We start from the raw sequence: 22,964 nt of genomic DNA, 5'->3' as shown, positions 1-22,964 counted from the left end.
GGGAGAGCTCATACCCCACCTGAAGGCATTGGCTACTTACTCAGCTCCATGAGGACAGGTAAGCCCAAAAGAGCCAAATCTCCCTATTTTTTTCAAGAGAAGGCAGAAATCTGGAGTTTTATGCAAAACTACCTCAGTTTTATAAACTGACTGCTAACTCAGTCTACTTTCAAGACAGCAGTAAGAGCCATCCTTTTAAAATGTTAGTCAGGTCAAGTCATGGCTCGGCACCCTGCAAAAGCTCCTCAAAATGGCTCCTGCAAAGGCCACAAAGCCCCGGGCCCCATAGGATCTATCTCCCTCCCTCAGGCTATCTTTACCTCTCAGATCTTGCCAGGCAAGCTTCTGCCTCAGGCTGTTCCCTCTGCCTGACTGCTCATCCTGCATACCACGTGGCTCACTCCCTGACCTTCAAATCTTTGCTCAAAATTCACCTTCTCAATGAGACCTTCCCAGACCACCCTCTTTAAAACTACAAACCTCCCTAAAACGTGACATTCCTAACTCCCCTTACCTTGCTCTTTTTTCCCCTTAGCACTATCACCTTGTAGCATACTATACCATTTACTTCTTTGCGATGCTTATTGTCTATCTTACTTTACAGAGTGTAAGCTCCAGAGATTTTATCTACTGCATATCCTATGAGCCCAGAATCATGCCTAGCACACAGTAGATGTTCAATAAATATTTGTTAAGTGAGTGAATAAATGCAATGTTTAAAAACACCTTGAAGGTGAATCAGAACATATCTAAGGTCAAATATAGTCCTTAAATCAATAGCTCTCAAAAATGCTGTTGCATTTTTATAATGGGAGGGGGGAGTGTCTTGGGACACATCTACTCTCTAGGAGGTTCTGGGTAGGGGTTGCCCATAATCCTTTGGGGTGGGGGTTTGAAGGGGTTCAAAGAACCCACACAGCAAAGTATAGGGACCTCTTCTTGGCCCCCAACATCAGTAGGGCTGGAAAAAGTTCAGACATCCCTTCATCCCATCTTTCACCCCAATTCAGGGTGCCCCAGTTTCCATCTTCTGAACGCTCACTCCCCTCTCCCAAGGAAAAGGAGATTGGAGTGCGGAGGAGAAAGATGTGCAGTCTTCACCAACAGACATTTATTGAGCTCCTTATGGGTGCCATGCACCAAAGAGGAACGCACAGAGGTATTAGATAAGGTCCCGGCCCTCAAGGAGCTTCTTGATGACCAGGGGAAAGGAAAAGGGGGTGGGGAGAAGCTGGTGTCAGTCACAGCCCTCTCTCCTCTCTTTGGTGGCCTCAGAAGTGGGCGGGCCCAGAAAGGGACAACTTGGACCAGTGTCCAAGACATATATGCACAGGCCACACACGTACAAGACATATGTGCAGAGCCCACCCAACTACAGAACCCGGGTACAGGACACGAGAAGTGTATGTGTCACACGTGGGCGGGATTCACATGCAGAGTCCATATGTGCATAGGCCACATGGGTGTAACACAGGAACTGCATCTCCCCGAGCCAGGTTGGCTAGGTAGGGGGAGGGCTCCAAGCCCCAGCCAGCTAGGCTCCTCAGGGCTGCGGCTGGTACTGGCCCTCTGTGGCTGTGAAGAAGTCCTCCAGCACGCTGCGCAGGTAGTCAAAGGTGGGCCGGTCCTCCGGGAGCTCCTTCCAGCACAGCATCATAAGGTGGTACAACTCATCTGGACAGTTGTCAGGTTGTACCATGCGGTAGCCTTGCTCCAGGTTCTGAATCACCTCAGGATTGGTCATCCCTAGAGGTTGATGGGAGAACTGACATCAAGGCTCCAGGCTTTGGAAGCCCACAGGCAGGGGTGATGGTCAAGATATTTGACAACTGGTATGGTGTGAGCACCAATCCAAAGGGATCTTGGTCTTCATCAATGGTAAAGCTATACTCACGTAACTGCTAAATGTCAGTCGTGCCACTTGTAGTGTCTGCTATGGCTTAAACACTCAATAATGCACACATGTGGCTCTGAGACTTTGGGTGAGCCATGGCACCTCTCTGAGCCTCAGTTTCCTCATCTGGAAAATGGGATAACAGTAGCTCCTACCTCATAGAGGTGTTATCAGGTTTGAAAGAGAAAGTGTATATATAGCATTGAGGATGCTGCCTGGAAGAGGAGATGCAGCATAAAGAGTACCTGTAATGATGATTATTTGGTAGGGAAGGATGGAGTGGTCAGGGCCCAGGGCAGGGTGGGGGCCCACAGCCAGGACAATGGGGAGGCTTCTCCAGCTTTTAGAACAGGCACATGAGATTCTGCATCAGGAATCCAGATGGACCCTGGACCCCAGCAAGGCAGACCCTGCATGGGGCAGAGAAGATTCACTAGGCCCCTCCATGATCCAGATGAAATCATCTTTGGGCCACTTCCCTCCCTTGGTGCTGATCCTGGCCCCCATAGTAGGCTCTTTGCATGTAGATCCCAAGAGGAGCTGCTCTGGAGAACTGCATGGTCACAGCAGAAATATAGCTCCCTGTTTCTAAATTACCTGTATGGCCTCTGGTTTCTCCTTCATTCTCCCGAGAAGAGACTGTGACAGGCAGTCCCCAGAGCCTAACCGCTAGAGGGTCCTAGCAAAACAGAAGTTTTACTCCTACAAAGCTTCAGACTGGACCCTAGTCAATAGAGACCTCTCTTCCCCAGGCCTTTCCCCTGGGGGGCCTCTAGCTATGTGTCACTCAGATTTCAAAATCAGGACACTGAAGGACATAGGCCAGGGAACAAGGGTACAAACCTATTGGCTACACCCAGCCTACATACAGCCCACAGCCCACAGACCTACTTTGGCTTGGCCCCTTATAGTGTTTTTTTTGTTATTGTGTGTGTATATATATATATTTTTTTGGCATGTGGGATCTTAGTTCCTCAACCAGGGATAGAACCCGTGCCCCCTGCATTGGGAGCATGGAATCTTAACTGCTGGACCACCAGGGATATCCCCCCTTTTGGCAATTTTTTTTTTTTTTAGCAGTACGCTGGCCTCTCACTGTTGTGGCCTCTCCCGTTGCGGAGCAGAGGCTCCAGACGCACAGGCTCAGCAGCCATGGCTCACGGGCCCAGCCACTCCGCGGCATGTGGGATCTTCCCGGACCGGGGCACGAACCCGTGTACCCTGCATCGGCAGGCGAACTCTCAACCACTGCGCCACCAGGGAAGCCCCTTTTTGGCATTTTTAAACAATGTGAATCATCACCAATATTTGGAAATGGGAAAATTTTCCTAAAACTCCAAGTTTTGGCTTCTCTTGAAAAAACAAAGATCTGTTTTTTGGGCCCCCATGTCTTAATAGCAGCCATCTGCTAGAGCAGATGCAAGTTAACCCAGGTCCCCATCACTCCCCATAGTTTCCCTGACCCTGAAGCCATGTGTCAGTTGCCATTTATCATCATGCTTTTACTGCCTTTATTCTTCTAATAGAAAAATTCTCTAGGGGAGCAGTGTGAGCTCTTGGCAGGACAACAAATGTGTTTCTAGCCCCAGCGCTGCCGCTGGACTCTGTGATGGGGCAAGTCCAGGGCAGGGAATGCCTCCATACCCTCACCTGATTCTAAGGTGTCTTTACCTTCCCAGGAGCAAAGTACTGTACACACTGATGGGGATGTAGGAAGCTTCTGCAAGTCCGGCCACTGTGCTCCATGACTTCCTTACCCTGTCTTTGTATCCTATTTCCTTTCCCCAGAGTTTCCTAGCAAGTTCCTTCCAAAAAAAATTTCATTCCTGTCTTGGCTGAATTCAGGGGTAAAGGACTGTCCAGGAGATAGAGGGAGGAATGGGAGAGGGTGGGAATTAGCTGTTTACACGTCTCTCTCACTCTACATGGAAGGCTTCAGAGGGACGGGAAGTCAGTGTTTAGTAAACACCTACTATGAGTCAAGCTCTTTCACAAATAATCTTGCTTCTCATATCATGAAACTGAGGCTCAGAGAGGTAAAGTCACCTGCCCAAGTCACTTGCCCATAGTGATTAATAATAAAACCTAACACTCCTGAGTGCTTCGTATGGGTCAGGTACTGTTCTAACCTCACGTTTTACAACTGGAGAAAAAAGGAATGATCTGATCAAAACCAAACAGAAAGCATTAGTGGCAGACCTGGTAATAAGAAGCAGGCCTCTTACCTCGCAGGCCAGATCCTCTTCTACATATTAGGCTGCCAGTGTTAGAACTAAAGAAAAGAGCTGGGATTGTTGAGGGAAGAGACATCCAGAGACAGAGATGGAAGCCAGGCCTGGGAGATGTGCACCTAATTGGGGATGTAGGAGTGCCACCCCTGAGATGATAGAGGAGAAGCAGCTAGAGAGTTTCAGATTCTTAGCCTGGGAAGAAGTAAGTGGAAAGACATGAATTTGCTGCCCTTCCCCATCACCCTTTCAGCTCCTGCACTTGACCCTGACCTGGGTAAGGGATGCGGCCATGAGTGACAATCTCCGTCAGCAGGATCCCGAAAGACCACACGTCCGACTTGATGGTGAATGTCCCATAGTTAATGGCTTCTGGTGCTGTCCACTTGATGGGAAACTTGGCCCCTGGAGGGAGGAATTGCGGTCACCTGGGTCTGCTTGGCCAGACCCTGCAGGCCGCAGACTTCCCTCATGTCCCGTACCTACCCTCCCTGGCTGTGTACTCATTGTCCTCAATGAGGCGTGCTAGGCCAAAGTCTGCGATCTTGCAGCTCAGGGTATCAGACACCAGGATGTTGGCGGCCCTCAAGTCACGGTGGATATAATTCCGCTCTTCAATGAATGCCATGCCCTCTGCAATCTGCAGGCCAGGTACAGGTCAGCAGTCCTGGGCCCGACATCCTTATCCCACTGCCCTGTGCCCATGCCCATCCCCTCCCCAGTCTCCTTACTTGGGCTGCCATGTCCAAGAGTTTGTTGATGGTCAGCTTGATGCCTATGGAGGTCTTGAGAAAATCCACCAGGCTCCCTGTGGGCAGAAGCAAGAGTTGCTGACCCAAGTTGCCCCAAGGGAAAGCCTTCAGACCCTTCTCCCCTAACTGGGAGTCTAGAAGCAGTGTCTGATGTGTGGAAAGGAAGAGTAAAAGCTGAAAAAGGAGGAGTGTGTGTTCAGAGTGAGGATGCCCGGGATGTGTGATGCCCTTTTCCCGGGGACTAGGGGGCTACTTGGAGGGGTCTGCAAGCTTCTTGTCACCAGTGGGGTGGAGCCCAAACTCTTCAGCCAGTCATCCAAAGCCCTGCATGGTCCACATCTGTAGTTTCTTCTCTTCCCTCCACTCCTGCCTCTTTTACTCCACCCACCCTAGACAATTGCAAGATTTTCCACATAGACCCCTGGATTCTCACCCCAAAGTCTCTTTGTCCTATGTCTCATGCAAAAAATTCTTTTTGTTCATGGCCCAGCTAGACTATTCCTCTAGAAAGCCTCTCTAGATCCTACCAAGTATAATAAATTACATCATCATCTACCTTCCCCATGGTATACTGGAACTTTCCTATGGCACAAACTTTGGTTTTCCTAGTGTGCATAACTGATAGCAGCAATCAATCAATGTTCCCAGCCCACAGTAAGCAGCAATAAATATATGCTGAATGTAGTAAATGGAATCTGGAAAGAGGTGTCCTGGAGGACTGAGAGACCTCAGAGGATAGCAGAGGGTAACTAGGAGAAAACCAGGGATGGGAGTGGCTGGAACAGAGCTAGTGACCGCTGGCCCTTCTCAAGAGACTAAAACCCTACGTGAAGATGACAACTTGACTGTCTCCACTATGAGTTCTGAATTAGTCACTGAAGGCAAAGACCCAGAGGCAGCAAATATGTGGACATAAACTGCCATTCCTTCATTGTATCCATGGCAGATGTTGCTAATCCCGGTACTCACTTCCAATGAACCTCAGAATCCTTCTCAACACAGAACTCCAAGCAACTACCAATTGAAGGTGGTCTGCTATTTGCCATTTCCAGAATCCATTAGCCAATTAACAGCTTTTTTCCCTTCCTGAAAGAGGGACAGATCTTATACTCCCAAAGAATCAGAGCCAGATAACAACAAACTTACTAAGCTGTTACTATATGGCAGGCCCTGTTCTAACTGCTCTATATGCATTAACTTCCATCCTCACAAAAACCCTATAAGGGGACTTCCCTGTGGTTAAGAATCTGCCTGCCAATGCAGGGGACACGGATTTGAGCCCTGGTCTGGGAAGATCCCACATGCCACGGAGCAACTAAGCCCGTGTGCCACAGCTACTGAAGCCCGCGCGCCTAGAGCCCGTGCTCTGCAACAAGAGAAACCACCGCAATGAGAAGCCCATGCTCCACAATGAAGAGTAGCCCCCGCTCGCCACAACTAGCGAAAGCCTGCGAGCAGCAACAATGACCCAACACAGCCAAAAATAAATTAAAAAAAAAAAAGACCCTGTAAGGAAGTTGCTATTGCATTATTATCACCATTTTACAGATGAGGAAACCATGGCAGAGGGAAGTGAAGTGACCAAGCCCAAGGCCACACAGTCCTGAAGCCAGGATTCTAACCCAGGCAGTCAGACTCTAGAGCCCTTAATGACTACTCTTATTTCTGGATAAGCCTGTTTAGATTTCTGCTGTTATTCTTGGGGGAACTGAGCATCAGAGGTGGCACAGGGACTTGGCCCAAAGCTGGGTCTAGAAATTCCTATTTACCTTCCTGGGGCTCTCAATCTGTCCGACAGTGGACTGAGGGAGGGGGAGGGGCTCACCCAGAACTGAAAAAGAGGGCTTTGGAGCACTGTCAAGGCTCAGGGGCAGAAGGGAGAGAGATGGGGCTAGGGACCTACCCATCTCCTGAGATCAAGCATCCTTAGATCAAGGTGGGATTTGAAGAAAGCAAACAGGACTGACTGTAGGTCAGAGAAGGGGGCGTGTGGGGAGGTGAATGCTCTTCCAGAGCCTCTGCCACCTCAAGCTGGGCTCGAACAACACACCCCCTTCTCCACACGCCCTATAGTCGCCCCTGGAAGTGAGTCTTTGGGGGCTCAGGAGAATTCCTCTAAAAAACCTCAGTGCTGAGCCAGGCCTATCTCCGCCTCCATCAGGGGCAGAGGAGACGGCAGTGCCCCCCAGCGGCCGCGCACGGGGGCGGCGCCCACCATTCTCCATGTATTCCGTGATGATATAGATGGGCTCCTGGGTGACCACCGCGTAGAGCCGGACCAGCCGCTGGTGTTGCAGCTGCTTCATGAGGTTGGCCTCGGCCAGGAAGGCGTCGGGGGACATGCTGCCCTGCTTCAGGCTCTTCACTGCCACCTTCGTGTGCCCGTTGTAGTACCCTGGGGCAGGGAGGGGTTGGGGGAATCACTCGGAGCCCATGCCCCCAGAGCCAGGCAGCTGCCCCGAAACAGGGCACTGTCGTGGGACTCTCACGACCTTAGATGCCTCCCCTCCCCTCAGTCCTGGAGGGCCTCACTCACCCATCCACACCTCTCCAAACTGGCCAGCCCCCAGCCGCTCCACCAGCTTCAGCGTCTCCCTGGGAACCTCCCACTCATCCTCCCACCACGGCTTCTGGGGCTTCTGGGTCTGGCAGGGGCGGCTCAACCTCGTGCACAGCCCGTCTGAAGAATCTGTGAGGACAAGGGAGGAGGGTAAGGCTGTCAATAAGGCGGGACTGGGGGTTGGGGCCCACCCAGTCCCCACCTGGGGAAATGGACTGGCAGTGGAGGTGTGTGGAGCTGTCACCTGATCCCTGGGGCTCCAAGGTACCGCACCTCACCCACTGCGGGGGGAATGAAGGAGCATACTGAGAGATGGATGGAGGGTACCCCGAGAGGAACTGGGGGAGGCAGGCTGATAGGGCACAGGTGCTAACCCTAACCCTGCCGTGCTCACTCATGTAATGGCGGACCAGCTCATGCAAGCCAGGAAAAGTGATGCGGGGGGAGATGTAAAAGCCGCCTTTGTCCAGGTTACGGATCTTGTAATGTTTCACCACTTCTCCCTGGGTCTGGTCGAAGTCCCGGACGGACAGTGAAAAGGATCCTGAAAAAAAGAAAGGATGAAGGAGCGCAGAAGAGGGGGGCGGTGGCCTCCAGCGAATCGCACCTCCTCCGACGCGCCACCCCCCGCCCATCCCACACCAACCCCGCGGGATCCTCGCGCCCGGACCTCTGCTCGCTGCCCCAGCCCGCGGCCCCGCCCCCCGCCCCCCCAAGAAATATGACAACATTTTAAAGGAAGGATCCATTGACAAGGTGGCTGATTGGACTTTGGAAGAGAGAATCCATGCCTGAATGAATGGAAAATGAATGGTGCCATTTAGATCATCTAGATCATCGATTTAGAGGGAACTGGCTTTGGGGGAAAGAGAAAATGAGGGGTTTTCTGATGTCAAGCAGAGTTACATGGGAGGCAGTTGACCATGCAGAGCTAGGGTCCAAGACCAAGAAGGAGGTGAAGAAAGAGATTTTGGAGGATTTTCCATGGAGGAAATAGGAGTAAATACATTCTTGAGAAGTCATGGGATTTGAAGGGAATAAGGTATAGACAGAGACAAGAATAAAAGGATAACACTCAAACCTTGGGGGAAGTCTGTATTTAAGAGGTGGTAGGAGAAAGTGAAGGCATAGTAAAAGAAACAAAAAGTAACTAAAGAAGGGAAAGGACCAGAAAATCAGAACCTACAGGAAAGAGAGCATTTCGGGAGCCAAGGCGTGATCAGCTCTATTAAAACACTACAGAAAAACTGGTAAAACAAGTAATGTTAGGATTAGTCCCCCCCCCCCCCCCCCCCCCCGGCCAGCCCAGCCGCTCACCCGTGGTGCTTTCACTCTCTCGGATCAGGAAGGAGCCGTGCGTGTTCCCGGGCGCCAGGAGCTGCCTCTCCGCGTCCTTGCGGGTCAGGGTCTTGAAGAACCAGCTGAGCAAGGCAGAAGCGAGGGCTTCTTTCGTCTGCTGGTCCGTTCTTCCTCCATCACCCTCCAGCATTCACACCACCCCTAGCATCTCTCCTTTGCTCCGAGGTCCCGGGATCTACGGCCAGCCATCCCCCACGACGAGTCCCCACTCACGGTTCGGGCTCCAGGCTGTTCGCTCTGGCCACAAAGTTGAAGGGGATGTAACCTTCCTGGCCCGTGGTCACGGACTGCGCCTTCCACCACTCGCCGTTCCTGCGCGACAGCGGCGGTTAGCACGGTCTGCTCAGCCTTGGACTTGGCTGGAAACCCCCTTCAGAGCCCCCAGTTAGGCCATGCCACCCCACCCTTCAGCTCAACACTCCGAAGACTCCCATTTTGTCTTAAGGGCACCCACTGCAAGCCAGATCAGGGACCGCAGGGGGGCTGCAGTACCGGAGATCCCCACTCCCTCACGCTCTACGGCAGGGCAAGGATGGATGGGGTGAAGGGGACACTCACTGCTCCAGGATGCGTAGCTGTTCACCCTTCTCGAAGCCCAGATCTCCATCGTGGGAAGGCTCATAGCTGTGCAGGGCGATAACCAGGTTGTCTGTAAAGACAGGGGGAGTCAGGGAGAACCTGTCTGGAATAGGCTGGGAGAGCGACTTCAGGAGTTACATGGTAGCCGACAAGACTGAGGGGGAAGGAGGAAGGACAGGTGGTGAGTAGGTAAGGAGATGGAGGCTGACAGCCAAGGGTCCACAGGACTTCTCTTCCAGGCCCTGCTGGTTGAAGTCACCTTGCAGTGGAGAAGCTGGGGGGTTGGAGCCCTCGTAGGTTACCAGTGGATCCCGCACTTCAGAGCCATTCCAGATGGACAGCTGTGGGGTGGGGGATGAGTGGAGTCAGAAAGCTGGGGGCTGGGTCAGACCCTGGCTTGCCTCCCCACTGCCCTGCTCTCCTTCACTTCAGCTTGGCTGGGTTTTATCACTGAATTTGCCAACCACTTGCTGCGTGACCTTATGAGAACCCCTTTCCCTCTCCGGGGTTTTCCTTTTTGTTGCAGGGGAGAGGGCTCGCTGTTATCTCAAGGACCTATTGTGGTGGTCCGTTTCTCTCTTCTGGGTCGTACACCCACCCGACTCCCGCACCAGGCCCCCTGTCTCGCCTCTTACCATGGCCTTGCCCTCCAGTGGGACTATGGGGTAATGGCAGTTCTCACACACGTCGATGTTTTCCATCCAGTCATCTTCAGGGTTTGAGCTGCAGCTACAGCCCATGGTCCCTGGGGGAATGGAGAGGGGGCTGAAAGGGCTCCCCCAAGATCTACCCCTGCAACATCAGACATGCTAAGGCCTAGCCCTGGGAACTTCCAGAAGGACCTGAGATTGTCAGCCCCCCAGCCCCCATTCATAAGCCACAGAAAAGCTGAAATGGGGTCCTAGCTCCCAGTAAAGTCACAAATGCCCTCCTGCTGAGGCCTAGGCCCCGCCCTCCCACCTGGGCTGGGCAAACCGCCACAGGCACCTTTGTTAGTCTAGTTGCCCACTTCCTGCCTCTCCCTGCTCCCGCTCCCGCTCTCTCTGCCCATCCCCCAAGTTGGCGGACTACCTACTAGAGATCACATACACTTCCCCAAGCCCTAGGGAAGGCCTAAGTTTTGATCCTCCCCTACCAGAGGGGTGTGTGCACCCCGCCTCCTAATTACAATTCCCCTTTCCAGACGAAGAAGCCGAATATGAGACCCTTTCTCCTGAATGTCAGCCATCAGGCTTCTGCTCCCCCAAACGCCCCCACACAAAGTCTCCTTCAGAGGCTTCTTTCTGCTTCTCCCCATCAGAAAACACTTCAGCGGCCCTCTTGGCCATACCTTTTACTTGTTTGCTTGCTTTAGCAGTGGAAACTTTTTGTCAGATGAAATCAAGCCGAACCTCATAGATAAAGCAGGTAAAAGTGGAGCTGTTCTGCCTGAAGCAGAATGTGGCAGGACCTCACTCTGAAGCTCCTGGGAATCCCTGCAGCACCTCCTCCCCCAGGGCTGCTCCTCAGGACTGCCTGGAAACAGCAGTCCTCAAGTAAATTTTAATTGAATTTACTGTGCATTCAAGAACCTTTAATATCAGAATCAAATCCACCTCCTCAGTCTATTCTGCTACACACACACACACACACACACACACACACACACACACACACACACACATTCACACAGCCTGTGTTCTGAGCTAGTCTTCCCAAAAACCTCTCGCTCTTTTCTTACAACGTGCCTTTGTTTATGTGGTTCGCCTGCCTTGGAATGCTTTTGCCCATCTGTTGAACTCTAACTCAACCTTCAAGCTTCAACTCAGATATCACCTTCTCTGTGAAGCCTTCCCAATGCCCAAAGCTCTTTGCTCCTACAGCATTCCACTTAGACCACAATCATCAACTTAGGCACTGAGTGCCATGATTACACTAATTTATGTGTCAGTCCCCCTGCTTCCCCTACCGCCTTGATGAGATGGGGGATTTATCAAGAGCAGAAGCTGTGTTTTATTTGCCTGAATGTCCCAGCACCCAGAACTATTCTTGTTAATAAATGTTGACTGGTATGTGGAGGGTTGATGGAGATTCTCCCATCTACAGAGGTCTTAGAAACCACCAGGTCTAACCTCTGATTTTAGATGAGCAAACAGAGGACCAGAAAGGCCTGCTTAAACTCACACAACTGTTTGGGGCAGAATAAAGCTAGAGTTGCTAATACATGCTGGGACCAAGTAGAAGTGGGGACCAGTGGTGGTTTTTTGGTTATAGCAAGACTTAAGATCCGGGGCTTCCCTGGTTGCTCAGTGGTTAAGAATCCACCTGCCAATGCAAGGGACACGAGTCTGAGCCCTGGTCCGTGAAGATCCCACATGCCGTGGAGCAACTAAGCCCCATGTGCCACAACTACTGAGCCTGTGCTTTAGAGCCCGTGAGCCACAACTACTGAAGCCCGCGTGCCTAGAACCTGTGCTCCGCAACAAGAGAAGCCACCGCCATGAGAAGCCTGCGCACCACAACGAAGAGTAGCCCCTGCTCGCCACAACTGAAGAAAGCCCGCACGCAGCAACGAGGACCCAACGCAGCCAAAAATAAATAAATTAGTTTAAAAAAAAAAAGACTTAAGGATCTATGTCAATTATATCTTAATTAAAGAAAGAAAAAAAAGATTCAAGGATAGGCCCCGGAGTTATGTTCAAATTCTGGTTCTGATAACTTACTGTGTCTCTTTGCTGAAATCATTCTTCCCCAGCCTCACTTTGCCTTTTCTGTCAACTGGGGATCGTCAACCCTTTCTCATAAGCTTAGATGAATGTTGGCTTGATTTAGAGCTGAGAAAGACTTATACCAGTGCCCATTCTGCCCTACCAACCCCTGCTTTGGAGGGTGGGAGAATGGGACTGGTAAATAATCCTCTTGGCTTTAAGCTCATGTTTCTTTTTTTTTTTTTTTTTTTTTTTTTTTTTTTTTTTTTTTTTTTTTTTTTTTTTTTTTTTTTTTTTTTGTGGTACGCGGGCCTCTCACTGTTGTGGCCTCTCCCGTTGCGGAGCACAGGCTCCAGATGCGCAGGCTCAGCGGCCATGGCTCACGGGCCCAGCCGCTCTGCGGCATGTGGGATCTTCCCAGACAGGGGCACGACCCTGTGTCCCCTGCATCGGCAGGGGGACTCTCAACCACTGCGCCACCAGGGAAGCCCTCTTTTTTTTTTAATTTAATTTTTATTTTATATTGGAGTATAGTTGATAAGCTTATGTTTTTTTAAACTGAGATACTTATAACCTTTCATGAGTACCGGAAGTCACGGGTGTGTACCTCCCAAAGCATGAGTGTCAAACACATAGTTAAACCTTGTTCACATAGTTAAACAGACATAGATCTATTACAAATAGAGGAAAATACAAAATGTACATGGAATTTTAAGCCAAATCAAGAGACTTTCAAGGAAAGGTGTACACGCATATACTCTTCCCCCTACTTTAGGAGTCCTGGGGAGACATTTGAGAAATCTTGCTCGGCTCTGTGGCTGCAAATGGCTTTTTTATTTTTTTGATTGCTAATTTTATTATGGCTAAGAACTGATCAGCAGCAAAAGCCTCCAGAAAAGTACTGATAACAACCTGGAACCAGCCTAAGATGAGCCGAGCTGTCTAGTAAGGTCCTGAGCAACCCATTGTTTGTGATATTCAAATAGGCCTTGGAAAACCACAGGTTGGTTATATTACACAGAGAACACCAACATCAGATGAGGTGTCAAGTTAGATCAGTAAGGTCCCTTCCAGGCTTGACATTCTCAGAGGCTTTGAAAAAGGGTTAGAGAAAGATGAGAAAAGTTTGGGGTTGAGAAAATGGGATGAACTTGGGTGCAGCAGTGAGGGGAGTCTGGTAGACAGGGCAGAAGGAACCTTCTGAAGGCTGAAGCTCGTAGGGCTGGAAACTGTACCTGTCCAGGCTGGGGTCACGTGGGGAGGGAAAAGGAGCCACAAGGCCTTGGGCCAGGGTCCAGAACAGCATGCAGGCAGGACCTATATCCTGGATAAATCTCGGCCTGCCATAAAGGACTGGGGCCAGATATAAAAGAATGAAATATTGCCATTTGCAGCAACATGGATGGACCTAAGATTATCATACTGAGTGAGTAAGCCAGACACAGAAGGACAAATATTATATGATATCACTTATATGTGGAATCTAAAAAATAATACAAATGAACTTATTTACAAAACAGAAACAGACTCACAGACATAGAAAACAAACTTATGGTTACCAAAGGGGAAGGGGGTGGGGGATAAATTAAGAGTATGGGATTAACAGATACACACCACTATATATAAAATAGATAAACAATAAGGATTTACTGTATAGCACAGAAACAACAAGGATTTACTGTATAGCACAGGGAACTATGTTCAGTATCTTATAATAACCTATAATGGAAAAGAATCAGAAAAAAAATGTATATATGCATAACTGAGTCACTTTGCTATACACCTGAAACTAACAAAATATTGTAAATCAACTATATGTCAATTAAATAAATAAATAAATAAATAAAAGGACGGGCCAGGAGCGAGAAAAAGTTAAGCTGTGTTAAATTAAGCCAAAAGGTACTCAGTAACTCTGCTGGATATCTGACCCCTAGTGTTTCCTCTGTGGCTTATTTAGTGCACCTGGAGCCCTCCAGCTGCAGGTAGCAGGCCCTGCCCTATACAAAAGTGTGAGTTTTGGAGTATAGGGCCTGGCAGCAATCAGAAGACCCCAAGACCTGGCAATGCCAGAGGTTATTTTGGTGAGTGGCTCTCAGCCACTGGGAGCTACATGCTCCTATGAAGCCCGAGGATAATGTTGAAGGTTATTTCAATATTTCAAAAATCTGAAGGGAAATGGTACTATGATTTGTTTCTCAGTATGACAAATTGCGTTATCGTTTCTTCAATGCATACTTAAGTCTCTGATGAAAATTTGAACTAGAAAACAAGAAAATTAGTACCTAAATGAGGTCATTCAGTCAGCAAAACCCTCAAAAACATGAGATCCATGGGGGAAGATGGGAAAAGTACAACAGGGGAAGGGCAAAGGAGTCCTTGGAGGGAAGAGTTGAGAAGCACTCATGTAAGTCACCAGCCTCATTTTAAAGATGGAGAAGGTGGCGGATCAGAGAAGGTAAGTGGTTTTCGAAATAGCACATGAGGGCTCTTGGCAGAGGCGGGACTCCAATCAGGCCCCACCTCCTTTTTCAAGGTACTCTGCTCTATTCTTCCCTCCCTGGAGACTAAAGCGGGCAGGGAATCCTGAGGGGTCATGCAGACAATGGAGCAGGGAGGGAGGTCTGACAGAGTGGGGTTCACTCTCCATCAAGATGTGATCATTGTGCTGTTAACAAAGGCCTTTCTCTCTAAGGCAATTCTCCCTCTATCTGGAATGCATGTTTCTGAGTGTACATTTACCTGCTTGGTGAATACAAGTCAGCACATATTGAGGCATGTGAATCATTGAGCATCATGCTTATGTGTACATACCCATGGGTATGTAGGAGCCCCTGTGTGCAGATGGATGTGCAACAAAATGGGGGCATGTATAGTTTGTGCGTGTCCCTATGTAATTGTGAGGTCATATATGCATGTATTTATTTGTACAAAATGTGGGTCCCATCCTAGTCTGATTCAACCAGGTTAATAAATGAGGTCGGCAAAAAGAAAATCAAAATTAAAGCTTATGGGCTTCCCTAGTGGTCCAGTGGTAAAGAATCCGCCTTCCAATGCAGGTGATGCGGGTTGGATCCCTGGTCTGGGAACTAAGATCCCACATTCCGCAGTGCAACTAAGCCTGTGGGCACAAATACTATGTTCGTGCACCTCAACTAGAGAGCCCATGTGCTGCAAACTACAGAGCCCGCGTGCCCTGGAGCCTGCGTGCCACAACTGGAGAGAGAAAACCCGCACACCACAACTAGAGAGAAGCTCACACACCACAACTGGAGAAGCCTGCGCGCCGCAACAAAAGATCCCACATGCTGCAACTAAGACCCGACGCAGCCAAAAAGATAAAGAAAATAAATAAATTTTTAAAAATTAAAGCTTAATATAAATTTCTCATAGAAAGAAAGGAAGGAAGGAAGGAAGGAAGGAAGGAAGGAAGGAAGAAAGGAAGGAAGGAAGGAAGGAAGAAAAAGAAAGAAAGAAAGAAAGAAAGAAGGAAAGAAGGAAAGAAGGAAGGAAGGAAGGAAAGAAGGAAAGAAAGAAAGAAAAGAAAGAAAGAAAGAAAGAAAGAAAGGAAAGAAAGAAAGGTGGGAGGGAAGGAAAGAAGGAAGAAAGAAAAAGGAAACAGATCCAGAGAATCCCCAGGACTCTCAGAACCAGTAACAAAGGCAGATTCTGTGGTGAATGAAACAGGACATTCTTTTCTCCCAACTCAGGAATTCAAGGTCAATAGGAGGAATTTTGTAGATTCTAGGCTTCTGACTAGCGTCTGAAATGTTCTCAGTCAAACTCAAGATCTGTCCATGGTTCACAGAGCACCTTGTGCCAGTTATAAAGGGCCACCCCTCCCTGGGGTTTCAAACTTGGAGAGTGGAGTGAAGGCTAGATTTCAGGTACCATCCCTCTTGTCTCTTTGCACAGAGCCCAACACACAGAGTGGCCCTTCTTACTCTGTGTAGAATTGATCAAAAATCCCAGGCTGCGTGAAACTCCTGGACTAGAGTTTCTGATCCCAGGGTTGTTTAGGAATCATATCACAATGAGCTCTGATTCTTGCCAACTTCTTCACTTTTATCAACTCCATAGACATTGTCTCACCTGGCTGGGCCTAGAATGTGTTTTGTCCCCTTAAAAAAAAATGTAACACTTTTCCTCCCCTAAACTGTAAACCGATTCATTTACTGAACATTCTGTCCAAAATGTGTGCCAGCTTCTTGCCTGGGTTTCTTGGACTAACGCTTTATGTCAAGGGCAGGCAGGCTCTTCAACTGCAGACCACTGTTGCACTCTGGGCCACCCTGTGGCAAAATCTGTCAGGAATAATTTAAAACATTTTCTTGGCCCTTTTCTTTGGCCAAGATTTGGTTATTGGCAAAGTTGCATATGTTCGATGAATAGCCTTAGCTGTGGATGCCTGCACAGAACCCTCACCATGGTACTCGAGAATCAGGGTTGACAGGCATGGTAAATAATTTCTAGTGGGTGAAACAAGGATGTCTCCTGAATTCCTTCCTTTTTTGTATGTTCCTCTTTGATACAATACCGCTTTGGAATAAACGCTGTGAATTCACAGAGTTCACAAAAAAGAGAACAAAAAGATAAGCCTTCTCTTATGCAAACAAGATGGATTTATTCTCACAAACTGGGAGTGGTTTAAACATAGAACTGATACCGCTAGTTAGTTATTGCCATAAACAAGGGCTACAGAGCAATTATTCTAAAGCTGGTATTTTTGGTAGAGGCCCTCCAACTAGTAACGTGTATGTACCTAGTAATTTCTTTTATTGAGCCCCCTTCCTCATGTACTTCCGTCTGTATTTTGCATCATGGGGGTTTTATCAGGACGAAGCCTTACTTACAGTTTGGCGATCCACACCACTTTATTAAAGTTTCTGGAAGTCTGCAGGTCAGGGAGGCTCAGCTCAACATATCCATATCATAGTGAACCAAGTTCATTCTCAAGGCCTCCCAGTCACTCACTGACAGAGGGCCTTTGGGCAGGTTACTACACCTCTCTGAACCTCCCTCCGTTCCTTTATCTTCAAAATGGGAATAAAAAAGGGACCTGCGTCTAGGGCTGTTGTGAACATAATATGTGATACGTAGATGATCTCATATAATAAAGTACTTAACATGGTGCTCGGTACATAGTAAGGACTAAGTAAATGAAAATAGTTAGTTGAGGCCTGCGTGGGTATTTCATTACCCCAGCCTTAAATACATTCATTTTCCTTTCTGATTTTTGGCACTTCCACAAACCACTTTTTCACCTTTAATATATTTACCTCAAATGGAAACTTCACTACCATAAATGGAAAACCAGAACACATTGTAAATCAACTATACTTGAATTAAAAAAAAAAAAAGGAAAACCTGTATCACCAGCCATAAATAGGAATCTGTATATATTAAAATAAACACATACTATAATACCTAAATTCACATGTGTAAATCTGTATATATTAAAATAAACACATACTATAATACCTAAATTCACATGTGTAAATATTCATTCATTACCCCCCTAAAATCACTCACCTGCATCAATGATGCACAGGCCATATCTGGGGAAATGCCACACTGTGAGACAGAACTCTGGACTTAGGCCTCTGTTGGTAAGTTAGAGGAGACATAACTTTCTTCCTACTTGGCCAGCCTATCGACAAAAATTTAATGGGTATGTCTCATGTGACGGGCTCTGATCTAGAGCTGGGGACACAGAGGTGAGCAGTCAGAGAGGCTCCCAACCACTTGGCCCTGCCTGCTGTATTAGAGGTGGGTGCCCCTCTGGCAGGTCACTCCATTTTCACAGGAGGCAGTAAGGCCTGTCTTCAGCTCACTGATCAGTAACAGGAAGTAGCATCTCAAAATCACCACCATTACCCATTAACCAAGTTAACAACATTTAGCTAAAACCGCTGAGAAGATGAGGTAGATCTCCATGTGTTGACATGGAAAGACGTCCCAGATACAACACGGCAAGCAAGTTACAGAACAGAATGTAGAGTTTAAGTCTGTTTGCATTTAAATATGGAGATACAGGGGATTCTTTTAAGCCAAGCTCTGTGCTAAGCCTTCATTTGCATGACTTCATGTAATTCTCATAATAATCCTATGAAGTAAGTGCTATTATTACCCCCATTTTACAGATGCAAAAATTGAGGCCCAAATGGGGTAAAGGTATTTGTCTGAGGCCTCATAACAAACAAATAAGTGGTAGAGAGGCGAGCTGAACCTGGGCCCACCTGCCTCCAGAGATAAGGCTCTTAACCAGTATGCTTTCCAGCAGCCACACATAGGAAAATCTGGAATGACGTGCACCAAATTGCCCACAATGAGCATAGCCCAGGAGTGAGATTGGAGGGAGCTGTATTTCTTATATGTCTTTGTATGTCTCTGTACTGTTTAAATTTTTAAAAACTGCCATGTGCTAATTTTGTAGTTGAAAAACAGAAAACAACAAAGCCCCCACGAACACAAAAACTCTGCTAAGAGACACAAACATTTGAGGAGAATCAACTGTACAGCTTGCCCTTCCACTCCTCTCCTTGTCTCAAGAGGTGTAGGCATGGAATAGGGGATACAGGAAAAAAGGTTCTGCGACCACAGAAGTCTGAAAAACACTGGGTTAGACAAAATCAAACAGCCACCTTCTCTGGGGAGACTTTCAGAGCTTCAACAAGCTAATGCTGATAGTGAAGTTAATGTGGGACATTTTGTAGCTTAGACCATGTTGATTTTGCCCCAGACCGTTTTCTTTCCAGGTGCCTCATGGGACTAGCGTTCTTTAGAACAAGCATTGGAAATGCAGCTCCAGGTGCTTTCACTATTCTTTTTTTTTTTTTTTTTTGTGGTACACGGGCCTCTCACTGTCGTGGCCTCTCCCGTTGCAGAGCACAGGCTCCGGATGAGCAGGCCGAGCGGCCATGGCTCACGAGCCCAGTCGCTCTGCGGCATGTGGGATCTTCCCGGACCGGGGCACGAACCCGTGTCCCCTGCATCGGCAGGTGGACTCTCAACCACTGCGCCACCTGGGAAGCCCTCCAGGTGCTTTCAAACCAACACCTGGATGGTATCTTTGTCCCACCTGCCCCCATCCCACCCACATACTCAGCTCCCCTCAGCATCGCTTTCACTACGTTGAGCTTGGCCTTGAAGCCATCAGCTTGTGGGTGTGTGGATGGATTTGTAAGATCCAGTGTATGATGTATCTGTGGTCCCTGCCTCTGCCTCTGAACATACATGCACACAAACATTTTCCAATGATGATATGAATGGTGTTTTGGCTAGGGAGGGAGGGTTCATGTGTGTGTCTGTGTGAAGCTGTGTGTGAGACCCTCCTCTAAAACAGACCCTGTGGCCCAATCTAGAGTTCTCACACCCACTAGTACACACAGGAAACAAGCTCATTTGCAAAGCCACACCACAAGTGTGAGGGAATGGGTGGCTCACTGGCCTGCCCAAGGTGCTGAGTAGGAGTAATTCTGGTGCAGACATCCCCCCCACCCTTTGGTGCACAATTTGCAGAATGGGGTGCCTAACCTCTTTAAGCACCTACTGCATGCCAGAAACTACCCAGGGCACATCACAGCCATTATTTTCTCTTTGATTCCCCACAGGCACTCTGTAAGGAGGGATTTATTATTGCCTCTTTACCAATAAGTAAACTAGAGTTCGGAGAAATGAAGCCATTTGTTCAAGGAAATGGCAGAACTGGAACTGTGCCTGGGTCCACCTGGCTCTGAAATGCATGTCCCTCACGCTACACCAAACCCGCTGGCTCTCTTGTGTTTGGTCTTGCCCTGAGGCCTCTGCCCTCCTGGGACCCAAGAAACAACCCAGGGACAGTGACCTTGGCTTCATGTCCTAGGTACTCTGCAGAATGGGCCTTTATCCTTCTCAGAACTGCCTTGATTCTTCCAGGAAGCCTCCTGGATCACCTAAGGGAAGACTTCTCCCGTCCTCTGAACCCTCCGCCTACTCTCTTGCTCCATCACTTGGCCTTTTTTCCCTTAGAGAAGAATCTCTGTCCCTGAGCCCTGAGGGTGAGGGACCCTGAGTCATCTATCAGCACAGGCTGGGTGGGAGAGGGGACGGCTTATGCCGGTCCAGAGTCTGGTTGAGGGTAGGGAGACCCAGCATGTTTTTCAGGCCCCACAAGAGGCTGCAGGCCTTGGAGCTGGGGACAAAAGAAAGGCAGGAACATGCTGACTCGGTGGAAACTGTTTCAAGAAAAACTCCAAAGGCGGAGAGGGAGGCAGGGGAAACCTGCAAAGTGTGGCTCAGGTGGGGATTTGCCCCATAAACAGCAGGCTGAGAGCTAGAAAGTGAGGGGGTGGGCAGGGAGCTGACTCTGCTTCCCTGGGCTGTCACCACCTTCCTGGGGTTTGAAGCAGGAATCAGCAGGACCCACTGGCCCTACACAGACAGCAGCAGTGGGAGGGGGGCTAGAGCGGGAGGGAGCAAAGGGACGAGGGGAGGACTTCCTGCCGACACAATGGCAACTTTCCAGATGGAAGTCCACGCGGTCCTTGCCCGGGGCCAACTGCACCCCTGTCCGGGATAAAAATAGCCTTTCCTCTTCCCGTCTCCCATCATTCTCTCACCCCCTAACTTCCCAGAGTCCGGTCAGATACTTCCACCCGGGAGGCCCCATGCCAGATGATAAATATCCCTTCACATGCCCATCCGTTCCCAAAGGAAGACTCCTCCTTCTCTCAAAAAATGTTGGTCACTGAGGCTAAAATCACTTCTCACGTGTCCATCTGGATGCTCTGGGCGACTCCTCTCTCTCTCAGGAGAGTCTTGTCATTGGGGTCAGCCCCAGCAACCAGAAGTATTCTTGGGACCACTGACTCAAGCCTGCCCATCACCTTGCTCCATAGGGGGAGGTGTGTCACACCCTAGGCCATCACCCTCTCTCAGGGCCATCACCCTCTCTGCCTCTGCCTTGCTGACAGACTGCAGGGAGGGAGTGCTTTACCCCAGGCTGGGCCTCAGGAGGCTCATCCATCATGGGATGAGGGACTGGATTAAGGGATTTCTGAAGGCCTTTTTAGTACCTGACAATCCATGTGCCAGATCCCCAAGAAAAATGCTCCCAGTGAGGTGGGGCCTGATGGCAGGCAGTGTGACAGAGGCAAGAGGTAACAACTACGCAGGAAAGAGGTGATCCGGCTGTTCTGCCTGTCTTCCACCTGACCTCCAGCCAGGTTCTTCTGTCCCCCAGCCTGAAGGGCTGCTGCATACCTGCGGAGCCTGGTCCCAGGCCCAGCTGCAGCCCTCGGCTATCAGGCCCCCCACCGCAGCCCCTAGACCCCTGTTCCCAGTACTCCTTACCTGCCCAGCCCAGGAGCCCTCTGGCCCCATTCACATGGTCTTCCTGGCCTAGCCTGGCTGCCCAGACACAGCTTCAGCTCCCCTCTCCGTCGTAGCCACTGCGTGTCTCCCCGCGCCCACGTCCCACCCTGACTTCCTGCCGCCTCCTGAGGGCCCCAGCAGCACAACCACAGGCCTCCAGCACCCCAAGCTTCCTGCTGCCATAGCCCCCCGCTTCTCAGCCCTCAGGGGTCCTATACATCTCCAGTCCAGGCCCTACTCACCCTGAGGGTGGCACTTGGAGGTGAGGGAGGATATTTGACAGAACTTCCCCCCGCCCTCCCAGGGTGCACCTGGACAAGAGATTCAAGGGCAGCCTTGAAACCCCACTGAGCAGGAGGCAAACAGACGCCCACTCAGCTTTCAGTGAAGGGCAAGTAGCACTGCTGTCACAGTCTGAGAGCTGGGTGACCCTTTCATTACAGTCGGAGGGCAAAACATCACTTCAGAGTCAGAGGAGAGGACAGCATCCCTGTAACATCACTGGAGAGCAGACACCCGTGTTCCAGTCAGATAGATACCAGGCTCACACAGCTGCTAGACACAGCCATGCCATCTCAGGGCACAGGACAATAGTTTATTATATGCAGAGGGTAGGCTAACACCCCTCTTACGGACAGAACACTGGACAACAGGCTGTTTAAGAAAGCGGGCAGAACAACCTCTTGTCTTTAAAGGGGGCAGAGTAACAGCCTCTGTCGTGGGCAGAGGGTAGGACAACCCCCCCTAATTATAGTTGGAGAGTAGGGCAACCCTTCTAACCAGGTAGAGGCGAGACCACAGCTCCTGTCAGAGGCACAGGGCCTGATACCACCTCCTGCAACAGGTGGGAGACAGAACAGACACTCCTGCCCAGGCACCCAGGTGCAGGCAGCAGCCTGGCTGCTCCTTCTGTTATAGGCAGGAGGCGGGGACCTTGTCACAGCCGCAATCAGGTCAACAATCTCCCTTTCTTCAGGGGCCAGGCTGAGGGTGACACCCGTCAGAGGCTGAGGGCCAGGTCACCAGCGTTATGAAGAACTCTAGGTGGCCTCTCTCAGGCCCAAGGGCTGGGCCTTGATCCCACCCGGCGGAAAGCATAAACATGTTGCCACCGCCTAAGCCTGCCCTGGGGGAGCGGGCTGGGGGAGAAGAGCCCACAGAGCATCGTTGGGGTTTGCGAGGCTGTGTGCACCTCAGCTGCGGAGGGAAGGGGGAGACAGGAAATGGGTGGGGGGAAGAGGAAGCCTGAGCTGGAAAGTCAGACAAAGAGGGTAACACAGAAACAAAAGCCGAGAAATACAAAAACCAAAAAAACAAAAACCTACCGAATGACACAGAGCCCAGAGTCCCAGCTGCGGGCCCCAGCTCCCCTTGCTGTGAACCTGAGCACTTCACAGTCCATCTCTGGGCCTCAGCGCAACAGCAAGAACACCACTGGGGCTAATACATAATAATGCACATTTATTGAGGGCTTACAGTGCATTATCTCACTTCAGATGTATCCAACTACTTGTGGAGTGAGAATTAGCATTTCCATTTTAAAGACAAAACAGA

The 22,964-nt window shown here is 49.6% G+C and overlaps 1 protein-coding gene across 3 annotated transcripts; it reads right to left on the bottom strand.

Moving 5' to 3' along the window:
- Positions 1-1,089: 1,089 nt before the first annotated feature.
- On the bottom strand, positions 1,090-21,524 carry LCK (LCK proto-oncogene, Src family tyrosine kinase). Of its 3 annotated transcripts, none has more exons than XM_007468674.1 (13): positions 21,390-21,524; positions 10,008-10,117; positions 9,632-9,713; positions 9,352-9,442; positions 9,007-9,105; positions 8,752-8,855; positions 7,829-7,978; positions 7,411-7,563; positions 7,090-7,269; positions 4,854-4,930; positions 4,609-4,762; positions 4,396-4,527; positions 1,090-1,746 (listed from the first exon to the last, which is right to left on the bottom strand). In XM_007468674.1, exons 2-13 carry the CDS (start codon positions 10,110-10,112, stop codon positions 1,544-1,546), a joined length of 1,530 nt encoding a protein of 509 aa, XP_007468736.1. In that variant the 5' UTR covers positions 10,113-10,117; positions 21,390-21,524; the 3' UTR covers positions 1,090-1,543. The 3 variants fall into 3 exon arrangements, with proteins under 3 accessions (XP_007468736.1, XP_007468737.1, XP_007468735.1); XM_007468675.1 differs by lacking the exon at positions 21,390-21,524 and adding an exon at positions 10,530-10,654 and having other exon boundaries at positions 1,100-1,746; XM_007468673.1 differs by lacking the exon at positions 21,390-21,524 and adding an exon at positions 10,215-10,283 and having other exon boundaries at positions 1,102-1,746.
- Between the last annotated feature and the right edge of the window lie 1,440 nt (positions 21,525-22,964).

Source organism: Lipotes vexillifer, unplaced genomic scaffold (assembly GCF_000442215.2).
Source record: "Lipotes vexillifer unplaced genomic scaffold, Lipotes_vexillifer_v1.1 scaffold1261, whole genome shotgun sequence".
In the NCBI taxonomy this organism is placed as follows: Eukaryota; Metazoa; Chordata; class Mammalia; order Artiodactyla; family Lipotidae; genus Lipotes; species Lipotes vexillifer.
This window is presented reverse-complemented; position numbering and strand designations above follow the sequence as displayed.

What these genes read in the sequence shown, in the direction of transcription:
- LCK (XM_007468673.1), bottom strand. Translation starts at nt 10,242, where the DNA reads ATGGGGGCTGGGGGGCTGACAATCTCAG. An exon ending in CCCAGCTTCTCCACTGCAAG is followed by an intron (nt 9,443 to 9,631) that starts GTGACTTCAACC and finishes CTGTCTTTACAG; the next exon opens with ACAACCTGGTTATCGCCCTG. An exon ending in AACAGCCTGGAGCCCGAACC is followed by an intron (nt 8,856 to 9,006) that starts GTGAGTGGGGAC and finishes TGCCTTGCTCAG; the next exon opens with CTGGTTCTTCAAGACCCTGA.